At 43.9% G+C, this 16,545-nt stretch overlaps 2 protein-coding genes and 1 pseudogene across 5 annotated transcripts; 1 reads left to right on the forward strand and 2 right to left on the reverse strand.

Moving 5' to 3' along the window:
- Positions 1-134: 134 nt before the first annotated feature.
- On the reverse strand, positions 135-1,919 carry LOC115726926 (DNA oxidative demethylase ALKBH2-like). The gene is made up of 4 exons (XM_030657009.2): positions 1,555-1,919; positions 1,106-1,222; positions 794-983; positions 135-565 (listed from the first exon to the last, which is right to left on the reverse strand). Exons 1-4 carry the CDS (start codon positions 1,801-1,803, stop codon positions 372-374), a joined length of 750 nt encoding a protein of 249 aa, XP_030512869.1. The 5' UTR covers positions 1,804-1,919; the 3' UTR covers positions 135-371.
- A 2,615-nt stretch (positions 1,920-4,534) lies between these two features.
- Positions 4,535-12,297, forward strand: LOC115726921 (annotated as a pseudogene).
- Positions 12,298-12,831: 534 nt separating this feature from the next.
- LOC115726928 (protein C2-DOMAIN ABA-RELATED 11) lies at positions 12,832-15,896 on the reverse strand. 4 transcript variants are annotated; one of them, XM_030657015.2, is made up of 5 exons: positions 15,784-15,896; positions 15,426-15,466; positions 15,066-15,191; positions 13,916-14,011; positions 12,832-13,330 (listed from the first exon to the last, which is right to left on the reverse strand). In XM_030657015.2, exons 1-5 carry the CDS (start codon positions 15,857-15,859, stop codon positions 13,034-13,036), a joined length of 636 nt encoding a protein of 211 aa, XP_030512875.2. In that variant the 5' UTR covers positions 15,860-15,896; the 3' UTR covers positions 12,832-13,033. The 4 variants fall into 4 exon arrangements, with proteins under 4 accessions (XP_030512875.2, XP_030512872.1, XP_030512874.1 ...); XM_030657012.2 differs by lacking the exon at positions 15,784-15,896 and having other exon boundaries at positions 15,066-15,186; positions 15,426-15,579; XM_030657014.2 differs by lacking the exon at positions 15,784-15,896 and having other exon boundaries at positions 15,066-15,202; positions 15,426-15,553.
- Between the last annotated feature and the right edge of the window lie 649 nt (positions 15,897-16,545).

Below are 16,545 nucleotides of genomic sequence, written 5' to 3' on the forward strand. Positions count from 1 at the left end.
TAACCAAACATGTATTACTTCGCCAGATACCATTCCTAGAAAAAAATAGACCAGTCACAGAAGTACCAGAATCCATAAACTGCAAGGGGATGGTTTAACAGAGGTATTGACAGACTAAATATAGCTATGGAATGAAAAATCACCTCTTTAAGTTATTGATATTACCGAAAGGGAAAAAGAGCAACCTAATTCAATTTTAACACCTTTAGGTTGACATTATAAACACATGCTGCTCTGGTTCCACTTCCTTCACACTTTGACATATATAGAAGCAGCTGCCATAGACAGTTGCTTTCTCAAAACTTGTTGACAGCAAACCCAACATAACTAACAGCAGCAGAGAAAAATGATTTATGTGCTTGGTGGCAGAGCTATGGCAGGACACGCCTGAAGGTGAGATTGATTCGAATAGACATCGGTTTTGCTCGCTTTGGCACTGAGTGAAGCCAATCCCGCTGAGTGTAGCCTCTCATTACAAGCAGCGAACCATGTTTTAGGACGAAAGAGTGCTGATCGGGATCATGGCTCTTCCTTAGTCGCTTGCTCTTAGGCTCATCATTAGATGCTTAAACCCGAAAAGGATTTTTTATTAAGGAAAAACAGAAGAAAGAAAGAAAAAGAAACCAGTCAACTTCCAAATCAACAATCATTGAACAGAGCAAAACCAATATACAAACAGAAGTACAATTTTAAAATGAATATTTAGCATTTCCCACAAAATGAAGAAGTCGGCGTAGTTTGAGTGTTTTGAGTGTGACTAATTGCATAAACCAATGATGTGCTAGATTTATACCTGGAGACATTTTACTAGGTTTTTTCCTTAGCAAGAATTCTCGTTCGCATCCAAAGGTAACTGAGGCAATTTCTGGGGTCAGTCCATAAAGCACCTCGTCATCGGAATGCCAAGACACATAGTCATTGTTACCATCATAGCGGTTTAGGACCAAGCTATTGAATCTACTTCCAGGAAGAGCTTTATGGACCTTTAAAAGAAATCGATCAAGCGAAATAACATCGACCATGTCAAGAAATGGGAAGATACTGGAATAGACTTAAAAGCAGAATCACCCAGCTAAGGAGCATTACGAACTGAAAGGACTCTTACTGTATCCAAGATGTCCTTGAGCGGAGGAAAATCATCCCAAGAATAAGCACGAGGTGTGTGTCCGTTATAACTAATCGCCGGCAATCCATCGGCCGCAATATAACACGAATCTCTGGGCTGCAAAGTGCAAGCAAAGGACCCCATATATTCAGAACAAAAAAAAGATATGAACATGGAACAATGGTTGTATGAGAGTGTCAAGACAATCACTGCAGCGACAAAGAACATGGGAAATCCATCAAAGCTATGACCTCTTGCAGTTGAGACAAATCCAGCAAATCACGACTGGTAGCCCGAAAACGACCACAAAATTATTTCACTTAGGTGTCTGCAGGCAATTCAAGTATTATGACACTGCTACATTCACACTTTTCCGACCACATCATCGGAAGCTACCACCACCACCACACACACACACACACAGAGCTACAAACAGAGAGAAGAAAGACCTGGACGAGATGGCGACCGAAGATGCGCAGAGTGGGTCTGGACCAAGGAATGTGCTTGTTGATGTAATCGAACCATGCCCACGACCGGTCCGCTGGTAAGAAGCGAGGCACGTGAAAGACCTCGCTTCCATGTCCAAGATCGAAGCTTTTTCCTTTCTTCGCGCTCTCGCACGGGTCAAACTCGAAAGGCTTCGAAGTTGATGGCTCGGGGCCGGACTTCGCCTTCAGCTTCAGTCTCAAGCTGTTCATATCTCGTCACCAAGCTTCTCCGTCGCCGCAAAAGTTCACGAAACTCGGAGAAAGTCGAGCTCTTTAGCCGGGGAATCAACAGCGAGACCCCGCCGAACGCCAATTCGCTTCACCGTGAAACCGCCATTGCCATTTCTTATTCTTGGGAAAATGCCCCATTTTCTTAAATAAGAATTTGAATTTTATTTTAAATAATAACTTAAAGTGACATCATTATCTAAAAAAAAGATCAAAAGTTACTATAATTATTTGAGAAAATTTCATTTAAGGGCCCGAAATGCTCTCGATTTTTCAAATAAGGGCTCGAAGTAGACGTTATTTTAAATAAGGGCCTGGATATGGGTATTTTAATCATTTTCCCTTTTTTTAAACTTTTTCCTTTCTTTTTTTCTTTTTTCCTTTATTTTCGCCCTAGCTCACCATGGTCGGCCACCGGTGAGGGAGGTAGCGGCCCCGCTCGGGCGAGCCGAGGGCGACCCTCGCCGAGGCGAGCAGAGGGCGGCCCTCGTCGGCTTCGCTTGGCCTCGACTCGCCAGAGCGAGGTCAAGGTCAGCCCTTGGCTCACCCGGGCGTGGCCAACGGGGGTGAGATCCGCCTCAACGCCTTCTTCATCGCGATGCTCGCATTCACGGCAAGGGCCGCCATGTTCAAGGCCGTTAGGCGGTGCTAGAGCCTCGACTTGGGGAGCACGAAGTAGATTTGGTTTTGCATGAGCTCGTCCTCGTTGGCTAGGGCGGGATGAACTCCTCACAAGGAGTTGCGGATGAAGCCCGAAGAAGAAGACGTGGACAATGTGCTCTCGGATTTGAAATTTTCGTGAGGGCTAGAGGCCCTAGCTAATGGCCGGCGGGGTCGCAGCCCTTGCCGCCCCTGCCTAACCTCCCACCAATGGTAGGCCAATGACCACAAGCGGGAGAGGTTGCCCTCTCGTTGTGTGGCTTTTTTTTTCCTTTTTTTTTAAATTAGAAAAAAAGGAAAAAATGAATAAAAATTTAAAAGTGAAATGACGAAAATACCTTTCAGGCTAGACACTTTTTTGAAATATTATAGCAACTTTAGGCCCTTAATTGAAACATATTATGTCATTTCGGGCCTTTATTTGAAACAAGGTCCACTTAGGGCCCTTATTTGAAAAAACAAGAGGACTTCAAGCCATTTTTTGGATTTTTCCCTAGTTATTTTAAATAAGGGCCTCACCTTGCCGACCAATCAGCCAAATTTTTCAGCTAATAAAGGGCATTTTTTTAAAAAGTATAAATTAATATGATTTGTTGTTAAATTAAATTAAAAGAAAAAATAAAAACAAAAATTTTTTTTAAAAAAAGGAAAAAACATAGGTGGGAGGATTGACCCCTCGCTTGTGGTCGCCATCCCTCCCGTGGCCGTCGAGGTTGCCGACGACTGGGCGAGGGCTGGCGGCCCCGCCGACCAGGGGTGAGCGCCCGCTCCCCGGCCCTCTCTTTAGGTCGATGGGGTTGCTAGCTCTCATCGAGTTGTCTACTACCCCAATGGCTATAGCCGCCGTCCGCCTATGCGTTTATTTGTTTTTTTTTTTTTACTTTTTTTTAAATCTCTAAAACAAAAAGAAAAAGGAAAAAGTAAGTTAAAAATAGTAAATTACCAAAATGCCCCTTATAGGCACTCCATGCCCTTATTTGAAGCAATATGTACTTTGGGCCTTTTTTGACACAATGAGGGCATTTTTTTTTAACACAATGAGGGCATTTCATGCCATTATTTGAGAAAACGAAGGCACTTGGGGCCCTTTGTTGGAATTTTTGTCTTTTTTTTTTTTTTATAACCGAGATGTCCGGGTTAGCTTGCATGCACCTCGACTATTCCTCGAGGCGGACCAAGCACAGAACCCACCGCCATGGCCCCCTACTTAAATCACAAGTGCTCTGTTGGAGAATCGAACCTGGAACCAGTGCCCCTAACCACACAATCCCAAGTGCGTCATAACCAACCGAGCCACCCATGGGTGGGTTCTTATTCTTTTATCTCTTTCTTTTCTAAAGTCTTTATTTTTCTACATAGAATAAGTGCACCAAAAATCTTGAAACTTGTCGCGAAAGTGTAATCGGAGTCTTAAAAATCAATCGAGTGCTAAAACTTATCACTAAAGTACAATAGAGTTCTAAAATTTTCAAAAATGCAATTAAATCCTAAAACTTGTCATGAAAATATAATCGAATCTTGAAATTTTCAAGAAGTGCAATCACTAAAAGGACTCGATTTCCTCAATTTGACAAGTTTTATGACTTGATTACACTTTTTGAAAGTTTTAGTACTTAATTGCACTTTCTGACAAGTTTTAACATTTGATTGTACATTTTGAAAGTTTTAGAGCTCGATTACATTTACGTAATAAATTTTAGGACTTTCAAGACATTTATCTCTTATTTTTCTATGTTGCGGTTGAAAAAAATCTTTAGAATTTTTGCTTTGAGGGCATGAAATATGTTTGAAGCGATTTTCATTTCCATGCATAGGACATAAGAAAATTACTTATCGCTTTTACTTTTTCTAATGGTTTTTTCCTCCCTAGAGAATTTAAAAATGCAAAAATTATTTCGATATTTTATACTATATATATATGTGATTCTGAATGTCATCATTTAGATATTAAATGTTAATTGTGCATTATTTAGTGAGTCGATGAGCGCCAAACTTGTGCATAAGCCAAGGTTTGCTACAGTTGCTTTGCTAATGCTATAAATACAGCCTTATTCCTTCCGACATCGTTGCCACCAAATACAATAGAAAGAAGATTTGAAGAAGAATTAAGACCAGATGGTAGGGAAGAGTCCTGCTCCTTTGTTTGAAACAAAGCCAGCCAAGAACCTCTTCATCTTCAGATTGTCTGCAGTGTCCGTCTTCGCCGGCATCATCGTCATCTTCTACTACCGAGTTCATCACTCGCCGGAGCCAAACACAGCTGCGAAGTGGGCTTGGCTCGGAGCTCTCTTCTCCGAACTCTGGTTCACTTTTTACTGGTTCGTCACTGTCGTCGTGAGATGGAACCCCGTGCATCGCCACACCTTCAAGGACAGGCTTTCTCAGAGGTGTGCTGTCCTGGTCTTTTCTCTAATATTTCGCTCGACACTTTGCGCCTGTTGTCGCAAAATTGAACAAGAAATAGTATTTCCATGGAAGTCATTGCACGCGACCATTCTGATCACATGGTGACATTGTTTTCTTGATGTTTCAGATACGAGAAGGTTTAGCCTGGGGTAGACATATTCGTCTGCATGGCGTACAACTATCCGCTGGAGAAGATGAGCATCTATCTCTCCGATGACGGCTGTCTTGACCTTACTTTCTACGCATTGCTCGAAGCTTCTCAGTTCGCCAAGAAATGGCTTCACTTCTGCAGGAAGTTTAATGTCGAACTAAGGTCACCGGAGGCCTATTTCAAAACCGCCGCCGAATCTCTAGCTAAGTCTGTCAAGCACCAGGAGTGGCTGTCGGCTAAGGTAAGCCTCTCTCTCTCTCTCTCTCTCTCTCTCTCTCTCTCTCTCTCTCTCTCACGTCCCGACTCTCGAGCTCGCGACATTCCTACCTTACTCGCCTTAGGTCATGAATGATAGTGTCCCAGTTAGGCTATCGACCTATGAATTTACGGTGCAAGCGGAACGTGCAATTCTCCGGACAATCGATAACAACGGGATAGTACAGCAGGAAAATCAACATAGTCAATTTAACAAAAAAAAATTCATTAAATAGCCAGAGTATATGAAATTTAACCCTACCGAGCTACGGTAATTATATACAACCCCATATTAACCCTCTTGAGCTACGGTAATTATATACAACCCCATTCTTCGGGGAGGCTCACTAGGATCTCAAAAAGATACAAGGTTGGGTAAGGTTAAACCTTCATCTACTCCCAAAAATCCTACAACAATACTCCGGGTTCAACGTCCATGGCCTCCATCACTGCCCGGAAATTGTTAACCACGACGTGATGAGAAATTAATCTCGGTGAGCCAACGCCTAAGCCCGGTTAGGACGTTGATTCGCTCGAACATCCTAAAAAGGCAATCACCTCAACACGGAACAAATATTCCAAACACATGCAAACTTACTCTTCAGACCACACATAATGCAATGCGGACTCGACTCAACAGTCAACCAACCAAACCAATTCAACCCACTGCAAAGCATCACAACACTTGCATGCACATGACACCACACGTAGTCCATTTATTATCGGAATCGACATGTAGGTCCAGCACACTAGTCGGTTAGTGCTCTATTGGCGGGACCGGGCATCGTCCCTTACTTCCAAGAACGGCTTCTGATAGTCCATGTGACTCCACTCGACCAACCAAAAGACAATGATTGTCGACATGACATGGCACTAACGTAAATCCTTAAAAAGCTTTGGCCCATCACAAGTCGCGACCGGTAAACGAACAACCGTAAGACAATAGTTGATGCGCATCCAAGAACCGGAAGACAATGATTTCCAGAACCAATCGACCAGAAGACAATGATTATCGGAATTATCCCATTATGTGACCACTCAAGCACTTCGACAACCACCCAGTTCATTTCTTGGAATTAGGTCGAATGTTCATACTTGCATGTTCAAATACTTGGCCCAAGGTTGTTTACGTGCAAAACTATGCAATTTTATCTTATACATAGTCACATGAATGCGCAATTATATCGACTAACGGACCAATCAATTTGGGGCGATTAACCTCTAATCGAACCCCCACGGCAATCAACAGTCAAATTGGCATTCACAACCAACAATTCATAAATCCATTAATCAATTGCGGCCAATCGATTATTAATTCCAATTGATAGCCAATTGCACATTCGTCTCTAACCTATCGCTCACTCGTGATCAATCAACGTAATCAATCAAATCAACCAATTCTACTCACCAATTAGCCACGGATAACCTAGCTAATTGACTAATCTTAACTAATTACGGTCATTTAGCTTGAACCATATTTCTATCTAGCCCGACCGTAATTAATCTACCTAAACACCCTAATTAGCTAATTAATCTAATCCGAACGCAATTAGCGTCCTAACCAAGAGTTAGGGGCTAACTCACAATTTAACTAGCTCGGGCGGTCTCAACTCGAGCGGCGGCGACACAAACTCGGCCCAACTCGACGACGATGACAACTCGCGCCCCAAAACAAACTTCGGGCTTCCAACTTGGTCAAAGGCAGTCCAAAGACTTGGCGACACCTCGAGACAGCGGCACGAGGCTCGGGGGTGGCGGTCGGTGGCCGGAGCCGGCCGGAACAGTCACGGCCGACGGTGAACAGTAAATCACAGAACAGGGGCGCGGCTGGAAACAGGGGAAAAGGGGTTGATCGGAGGGGATTCGGGTGCTCCAAGGCTAGGGAAAAGCCCGGAGGTTGGGTGGTGTCCGGGGTGGTAGCAGGTGGGGGCGATGGCGCCAGCAGACGACCGGAGGCTGCGGTTCAAAGCTGCACAGAACCAGCACAGCAAAACAGGTGCGCGGGAGCAGAATAGGGGAGGTCCGGCGGGGGGTAATCGAGCTCCACAGACTTCAATCGGCCTCCGGTGACCTTGGGGAACGGTGAGGGATCGAAGGCCATCGCTGGGGGTGGTCTGGGGTGGCCGGAGTTGGGCGGAGGAGGTCGAAACAGATGTAAGACAATGGCTCAGCGAAAACAGAGCAGGTGGACTGAAGGGGCTGTTCCCGGGCTGATCGGCAGCTTTGAGGAGGCGCACCACGGTGGGTCGAAGTTTGGTAGTCAAAGGGAAGACGACAAGGTGGCTGGTGGCGGTCGGAAGGGGTGCGGGGGCGGCCGGGCAGCACACAAAGCCCACTGGACCCGAAACAGAGTAGGGGACGGGCGGGGCTGATTCCGAGGTCCGGCAGCGGCGAATGAAGACCGGGACGGTGGCGTCAAGGTGGCAGCAAGGCGGCAGTGTGGTGGTGATATCGCTCAAGGTTGGTGTCACACAAAGAGGGCCGGAGAAGGAGGAAAGTGCTCGGTTGGGGGGGTGTCCTTCGCGCGCGGAACAAAGGAGGAAGAAGACCAGCGGGAGAGAGAGAGAGAGAGAGAGAGAGAGAGAGAGAGAGAGAGTTGACTGACTTTGACTGGGGTGGGCCGAAGATTTGACCAAAAGTGGGGCCCACGGGGCTCTTCCAATTAATGGTTTTCGTCCCACATGCATAATATCCAAAGGTGAAACGGTCTTTTGATAATTCGGGACTGATTGGATTTTTGACTCAACCGATTGGGAATAAAATTTGGATTTTCACGGGCTAAGTTCGGTCTGGAAAAAGTCTAGGCGCAAGGATTAAAATCCTAAGTCACGGTGACTACGACTTCGAGACTCAATCGAAATCGAACAACAAATCGGGAACCATCCAAAATTAGTCACTTTCGTCCTTGCGATCCGAAATTTGCAATGACTGAAATTCAATTTTCTTTCTTTTTATTAAATTCGGGCAAATTACAAAATTCGAATTTCCCGGGCGTCACACTCTCTCAATTGAACATCCTTGCCAAACCTCAACAAATTAATCTATGAATGAGTGATTTGATGGTTTTGACTTTTGTTGTTGGCTTATAGCTAACTGAGGAACCTGTTGGGACTTTGGTTTCAAAGTCCCATAAGAAGTTGAATGAGAAATGAAGGATGGAAAGTCTCACATGGAAAAAAGAGTAGCTAGAAGATGGGTTTAAATATTGGAACCTTACAAATAGGTTTGGGCCCCAAGGAGCACTCCACTTTTGTGGAAGGAAGAGAACCTACGCAAAGCTAGGTCGGCCCACATGCGCGTGCGCCGCCGCCGCCGCCCGTCGGCTCGGTTCGGTTCGGGCCGGGCCCGGGTTCGCATTCCTATTTTTTTTATCTATCTATCTGTTTTATTTATTCTATTCTTTTTAAACCGAATGGACATGTTCGAACGGGTATGTTCAGAAATTTTTTTATTTGAACGAACATGTTTGTTTGTTTGAATAAAGAGAGCTGTTCGGTTCGTGTTCTTTCATGAAGGTTCGTAACTCTTCATCAGAGCTGTTCGGTTCGTGTTCCTTCACGAAGGTTCGTAACCTTTCATCAACCGTATAGATTTGTGACTCTTCGTCGACGTTCTCAACATTTCGTTCATGACTATTCGCATCATTGTCTATAAATAGAGCATTGACCGTCGCATTAGAAATAACTATCATTTTTCGTCATTCATACTTCATTATTCATCAATTGTGCGATTATTCTACAAAGTGCGTTCGAAGGTTTCCTCCGAAGAAGTATCGCTTTGGAGGAAAAGGCAATCCATTCTATCCTGGGAGGCAATTGTCCAAGAACCTTGGGTACCAATTGAGGGAACAAATTTATCTTAAGGACACAACGTCATTTCGTTGGGCTCGGATCATTTCTCTACATTCGGATTACTCATTTCTATTTGAATTCAGGTTTGTCGATTAACGTTATTCTATATATACAAACATCTATAGGCGACAACAGAACAAAGGGAGGCTCTTTATGCCTACTTGATTTTCGATGCTAACTTATGAACAAACTAATTATTAAGGTTTTAAATCTCTCATTCTCGTGCTTGGGTAGTTATCTATATTGCCTCCCGAATTTAAATATCCCTGCTCCTTATAGCATGGTTAATGTCCAGGAATGCAACATAAATAAGACAAAAGAAATCGATAATAATAGCCGTCGGCGTTTCGATGGAGAAACAACTGATTGGCAAACGACGACTGTCCAAGAAACTGACGTGCATGGCATCAACTAGGGTTTTAGCGACATCTACAAGATGACAAAGGCGTAAATCCCATCGTGATGCATGGAAGGATAACCTTGCTGTTTCTACGGCGGAACTAGTAAAACCCGTTTCGATGTCGGTAATAACGAAAATAGCCATTGAATAAGTAGAATACTGGACATTGTAAGACCTTGGCGAGAACACAGACTAAAAGCTAGAGGAAGAAGTAATCACATGAATTGCATGCAGAAACATAGATTTGATGCGAGCCGATGATGTTTTGTTTACCATCTGCCAGTTTGAACATTCTGTGATTCATTCAACTTAAAGATTTGCATGAAAGATCTGGCATATGAATAATTCACTGGCTCTTCAGTTTGTAAGAAATTGCATCTCTCAGAAGGTTTCATGTTCTTTGGTTCGTGGTAGAACATATACAAAGACATGAAGCGGCGCATCGAAGCAACGGCAGATCTGGGACATGTTCCGGACGACGTTCGGAAGCAACATAAAGGATTTCCCGAATGGGACTTCGTCTCTAGCCGAAGAGATCATCAAACAATTCTTCAAGTACTACATACATGTACATATCTGCAGTGCTCTCTACAATTTCTACCAAAGTTATGATTCTCGAGCTTTTGCATCTATCCGAAATATTTTCACGCGATTTTCCAGATACTAATTGACAGGATGGACCCTACGGCTGTGGACGATGAAGGACAACCTCTTCCGACTCTCGTGTACCTAGCAAGAGAGAAGAGACCCCAATACCACCACAATTTCAAAGCAGGAGCGATGAATGCACTGGTAATATTATTATCAGCACATAAGAGTATATGTATTAGCCCTAATTGCATTTCGACTCACTACCATTCTGAAAACTTGAAACATCTCCATCATGTTTAACTGAAAATCAACGTGTTCTGATCATAAGAAAAAAAATGAAGTACATGGGATGAGATTTTACTAATGTTCAAGATCATATTTCCTTTTTTTCATTCTTTTTCTTCTGGTTTGATAGATTAGGGTCTCGTCGAAGATCAGCGATGCGCCCATCATCCTTAACGTGGACTGTGACATGTACTCGAACAACTCGGACTCGGTGAGAGACGCGCTTTGCTTCTTCCTGGACCAAGAGAACGGCCATGACTTTGCTTACATACAGTATCCACAGAACTTCGATAACCTCACGGCGAATGACTTATACAGCAGTTCCTTGGGGCTGATCAATCACGTACGCAACTCAAGAACATTGAATTTAGACTCCAAAGTGTGAAATGCAAATTGACCGAGTTTTTGCTACAATTTTTGTGACCGTTAGGTGGAGTTTCATGGACTCGACGGCAATGGTGGACCTATGTACATTGGCACTGGCTGCTTTCACCGCAGAGAGGCACTGTCCGGGGGAAAGTACACGCTGGAAGGCAAGACGGATTCCTCAATTAGGGACATATGCAACCAGATACGAGACAGTGCTCGTGTTTTAGAGGAAACGTGCAAAAGACTGGCTGATTGTGAATATGATGTCAACACTGATTGGGGAAAGGGAGGTCTCCCTCTCTTTCTCTCTTCCATATTTACTTCCATCATAATGGTTACTCGTTTACCGGTATGGGCACCGCAGAAATTTTAGTTATATTGTAAAATTGCAGATGGGTTTGAAGTATGGATGCACGGTGGAAGATGTGCTTACCGGTTTATCAATGCAGTGCCGAGGTTGGAGATCGGTCTATTTCAAACCGGAAAGGAAGGGCTTCCTGGGAGTCGCTCCCACGACTTTGTTACAGTCCCTAGTGCAACTTAAGCGAAGGTCCGAGGGTGATTTCCAGATCACCCTGTCGAGGCACTGTCCTTTCATGTATGGACTCGACAAGATCCCTCTGAAGCTTCAACTTTGCTACTGCAACTACATGCTGTGGGCTGCGAATTCCTTGCCGAGTCTGTACTATGTGACCGTCCCGTCGCTCTGTCTCCTCCGAGGCATCTCCTTGTTCCCCAAGGTAATTTAGTTGAGAAACAATTCTGTGCACTGTAACATCTCCAGAAATTGAGGGAATCATATACTTATAGTATGTGATCACTCAAACATGTTAGTTCAAACTGGATATCCTGTCATGCTACTTGACAATTAACCGCTGCATCAGGTGTCGAGCCTTTGGGGTTTGCCTTTCATGTATGTCGTCGCAGCGACTGTGGTGTACAGCGCCGGAGAATTCATGTGGACGTGCCAAAGCACGCTACGGGGATGGTGGAATGGCCTAAGAATGGGGTTGTACCGGAGAACGACTTCCCATCTCTTTGGCTTCTTGGACAACATCCTGGGGCTGCTTGGTGTCACCAAGTCCGCCTTCGTCATCACGGAGAAAGTGGCGGGCGACGACGTCTCGAAGAGTTACGAGCAAGAGCTCATGGAGTTCGGCACACCCTCATCCATGGTCACAATTCTAACGACCATCGCCCTGATCAACGCATCGTGCTTAATCAGCACAGCACTAAGGTTAGTGATGCACGGCCAGGCTCTAGACCGGCTCGCCATGCAGATTGGCTGGTGCGGTTCGCTGGTCTTGATAAACCTGCCTCTGCACAATGGGCTTTTCTTCCGAGAAGTCGAGGGGAGAATGCCCGCCGCGGTGACGTATAAGTCCGCCATATTTGCTCTACTAGCTTTTGCCCTAGCCTTGGTGTGATCTACCATTTCATTATGCTGGCTCGGGGCTACTGTAACTTCAGGAATAATTAGATCACGTCTTAGTACGTGAAATTAGTAATGAGGATCTATTACTCCCATGCTCACCACCACATTTGACTCATTAGCTTGATTTTAAAAAGACAAAACAAAGATTTGAAGAAAACTAATTGCGCGGGAAAGAATTGCTCGAGCCGAAACTTTAAATATCTTGTTTGCTGATGATTCGGAATAAGAGCAGATATCCCATGAGCAGTGAGCACCCAAGCTGATCCACCGACAGTGATCTGATCGTCCATCTATGTCTAGATGAATATGTTATAACAGAGTATTCCTAAAGAATCACCTCTTACGGTGAAGGTTTACCTTATGCTCCTGCAGATTGGCTACTAGGATAAGCTTTTATGGGTTATTCATGATGCTTATGAAAGCACCCTTTTTATGCACTTTGGATTTGATGGAAGATGATGCCCTGGTTCGGATCAGGGTTTGTCCGAGGATCAAACAAGGGCTGAAATGTGGAGCGAGAGTCGGGAACCATGGTTGTCTTCCCTCGCTATAACTGTCTTTCAGTCGAAATTTTGAGGCACAACTATCTCAGTTTGGTGTTGACAAGTTGTGGAAGCCACAGGCCCGCATGGACTTTGATAGGTCCTGGCTGTGTGTTTCTTCATTATGAAGGTGAGGCCAACTTCGCCACCCCATCGCACGCATATGAGCTCAAAGCAACCTTATACACTATAGAGAGATTTCTACAGGATCCACACACATGGGGACTGAATTTCACTTCTTCCACTAAGTAGTTAGGAGTCTAGGCCTTATCTCGTGCCCGCAACCGGAGTTTCTATCAGTTTCATCTTCAGTTGAATTTCTCCCGACTCGACCCCACAAAGCCTCAACCAAGCAACTTGTACGACCTCACCATCAACACAGGCAATGGAGCTTTCTCCAACAAGGCAGTTCTCGCTGTCGGGCACAACCTTTCTTAGCGTCGTCTCGCCAGAAGAAACCTTTAGGACCTTCCTCAATCTAGCAGCGGAGACCAATGGGTGGAGGCTGAAGTGGGCATGTCCCATTCTGTCATCAGTCTTGAAATAGTCCTTGTCAAACACTTCCTGCAGAAAGCACCACAAGTTCTTTCGAAGTTACTAGATCTCGCCGACAGAGCAGCAATTGAAAACTTTCTTTTTTTGTTTTGGTCGAACACTTGAAAACTCAACGACAGTGGAAAGAGATCGCTTTTCAGCACACTTGTTGATCTCAAATCTAACTGCAAAGATTGACCGACTGCAGATATAGTTGAAATCTATAATGCAAGGAAGAAAGCGTAGTTTAGTTTGCTTATGTTTAAAGAGAATATTGGTCTGCTTCCAGTCTGCTGAAGATCAAAGGAAAAGTCCAAACAAAAATAGTAGGAAATAGAAAGGTGGAAATTGTGGAAGTTTTCCTGACGTGGTTGAGGCAAATGAACACAGTTCAAGACAATCATGTTCGACATGGTTATAGTCATGAAAGCCATTACAAATTCTTTCACTTGAAATGTTGGAAGAATCCAATTTGCCATTCACAAACTAGGAAAAAGGAACATTCGCTGCCAAAGGCCCCGCACGGCTTGTGGCATAGTCAGATGAGCAGCAGATGGCATAACATTTCATTAGCAAAATGAGGCACCGTATAAGGGGCAGAAATCAGAAGCTTACCAAATTTAGAACTCCGACAGGTTCGGAGAGTGAAAAACATAGCTCTTCGTTCCAAACAGGATTGAGGCAACTGTTTATGACCTTGGTCTTTGCCACCTAGTGCAATTTAGTTTGGATGATGTCGACACAGAGGGTTAATTAAGTAACGTGAAACTCTGTAGACTCAGGAGCTAAAAATATCAGCATAAAGAGGATTTTGTATGGATGAGTATGGACTTAGGAAAGATTAAAAAGCGAGCGGGAAAGGACACGGAAGAAAGGAGATGAACGTTCGCATTTTACGACCATTCCGGAGGACGGTCATACATAAACCGACTGTACAATTTGTGCACTGATTGACATTAGTTTTGATGTGGAAACCATGCCAATCAATGGCCCATATAAAACATTCGCATCGCCGCCTCTGTTTCTTAGCATTGCATGTCCAGAGTCACATCCCAATGCTTCAATGATCCAATTCAATGAGGAATGGGGAGGCCTTGAGATCACTTGCAACTTGTTCAAGACCCATTTGATAGTTTTGTGCTCTAGGTTTTGGCTAACGAAGCATATCCATTGGATAGAGCATATGCTCTGCTATCAAGAAGTAGATCTAAGTTGTTGGGCCAGTACAAATTGTCAGTAGAGGTTAATCTAAATGAGCGTGTGCTTGATGTGTGATTAACTTGATATCAAGTGAGAAAAACTATCTATCCCAGATAAGTTAAAACTCAGATAGCAATAGAGACCCAAATTTCATCATCTAAAGAACAGAGCTCAACCCAGCCTCCCACCCTAAAGACATAAGTCCGTGCGGACATGCACAAGAATAGAAGGTCAAATTCGTCTACTCCTAGGAGTGGCAATGGCAAAACTACATGAATAGTGAACATGGCTTCAACAAAGCGACAATACGAGAGAAATCACCGACCTAAACTCAAATTTAACATGAAACAAACATGATTAGCTCGTTGGTATGTTTCAATGACTCCTTGAAATCCAATTCTGCCTATAAAGCTATTTGAGCAATGACCCAAACTAGCCAAATACATAAACACATCAACACCCCATGAGTGGTCACCCTTATGTCTCTTTTTTTCTGCACTGTAAGAACACCGAAAAAGGGAACTACACATGAACATGTGAGGAGTCATCAGAAAGCACAAATTACCTGACTGCCTAATTTGACAACAACATAAGGGTCACTGCTCTTGAAATCCCGGATCACCAATCTTTTCCCACGCACCACCGTCACCTTGAGCTGCCCCAAGTTTTCCCCCATTTGCTCACTCCTACACTTCCTTTCCACTTGAAGAAATAAGAAAACCTCACAGAACCCAGACTCATCAACACAAACTCGGAGGAAAGGACCATAAGATGTTCTTGAATGAACTACAATTGATTATACAGGGAAAAGGGAATAGAAACATCTTTGACATTCTAATATCATCTTGGACCAGGTGACAGTAAATTTCATGCTGGAAGAAGTCGACAAAAAACGATTTTGCTCAACGTCAGAGAGAGAACCAACCTGCTTGGGGCGTGGGCGAAGAAGGACGACGAGGAGCAAAGCTTCAACGGGACAATTTTGGGTTAAGAAGACGATATTGGAATTACCCAAAAAGCATGGTCATACTTCAAATCTACCGACATCAGGAAAAAGGATGTCTTTTTCATATTGAAAAGAGGCGCATGCAAACAAAGAGACGTGAACAATTCAGAAACAGAAAAGAGACAACGCGGGGTCAAAGCACTAAGGAGCAAGCGTCCCATCAGACAAAAACCTTTCTGTTGTTTGGTAATGAAGCGTCAGACAAACTCATGAGCACCCTCCCCCCTGGGAAGGGTCAATGTTTGTGCAAAATTAAGCAATAGGACAAGTGATTTGCCTGTGCTGTTGGGCTCTGCCTGATGCTTAGCTCGGCTGCCCCTGTATGTTTCTCTCTCCTCTTTCTTGTTTTTCATCAACCATCATCTACTCTCTCTTCTCCTTTTCTTGTTTGCACTCTTTTGATTTGGGCCATCATGGTTCATGCATGGAGCGCGGAGAGTAACCCTCACGCATGACCACGAGTCGTTTTGGTATGGTGGGTCAAAGTTGGCAGACATAAATTCCAGTCAATGTTTGGTTGTTTTAAGACTTCTTAATGGGTTCCCATTCCAGTCAAAAAGTCCATATCTTGAACAAGTTAGGTCATTACAGACTAAAAAATGACATTCTCCTGAAGTAATCGATTTAGTAAAAGATCTCATTTAACTATTTTCCTTCCTCCTTCGTCTGAATCCTCAAATACTCAAGAAACCGGTTCACTCTATCAGTATCAATTCAGATTGAATTGAATGTTGAATAGAACCTCCTGTTTTCCTATGAGATTAACATTAATGGTTCCAAATCAAACCAAATCATCGATTCAGGTTTCGGTGAAGTTATCAATAACACGTGAGCTGCACTCGGGTTGAGAAAGTTGGGTTGGTTTGAACACGGCTATTTACAAACACCATGATGTTCTATCTGAAAGAAAGACACATTTGGAAAGATCGTCTTTATAGTATAACGTGCCTTTTGTCCATCTCCTAGCAGAACGAATTGGCAGTGGATGATCCCCAGAGAGAAATAGAAATCAAGACTGAGGTCCTCATAGATGATGCTC

The sequence above is a fragment of the Rhodamnia argentea genome, chromosome 3 (assembly GCF_020921035.1).
Source record: "Rhodamnia argentea isolate NSW1041297 chromosome 3, ASM2092103v1, whole genome shotgun sequence".
NCBI classification, from domain to species: Eukaryota; Viridiplantae; Streptophyta; class Magnoliopsida; order Myrtales; family Myrtaceae; genus Rhodamnia; species Rhodamnia argentea.

Bases quoted from the DNA above. Each gene is read 5' to 3' on its own strand.
- LOC115726926 (XM_030657009.2), bottom strand. From the start codon at position 1,803: ATGAACAGCTTGAGACTGAAGCTGAAGGCGAAGTCCGGCCCCGAGCCA. The intron at 984-1,105 runs GTAAGAGTCCTT...TTTCTTTTAAAG, and splicing joins TCAAGGACATCTTGGATACA to GTCCATAAAGCTCTTCCTGG. The intron at 566-793 runs GTATAAATCTAG...TTCGGGTTTAAG, and splicing joins ACCTAGTAAAATGTCTCCAG to CATCTAATGATGAGCCTAAG.
- LOC115726928 (XM_030657015.2), bottom strand. From the start codon at position 15,859: ATGAAAAACAAGAAAGAGGAGAGAGAAACATACAGGGGCAGCCGAGCT. The intron at 15,467-15,783 runs GCAAATCACTTG...GTCCCGTTGAAG, and splicing joins GGCAGAGCCCAACAGCACAG to CTTTGCTCCTCGTCGTCCTT. The intron at 13,331-13,915 runs GTAAGCTTCTGA...TGCTTTCTGCAG, and splicing joins CTGTCGGAGTTCTAAATTTG to GAAGTGTTTGACAAGGACTA.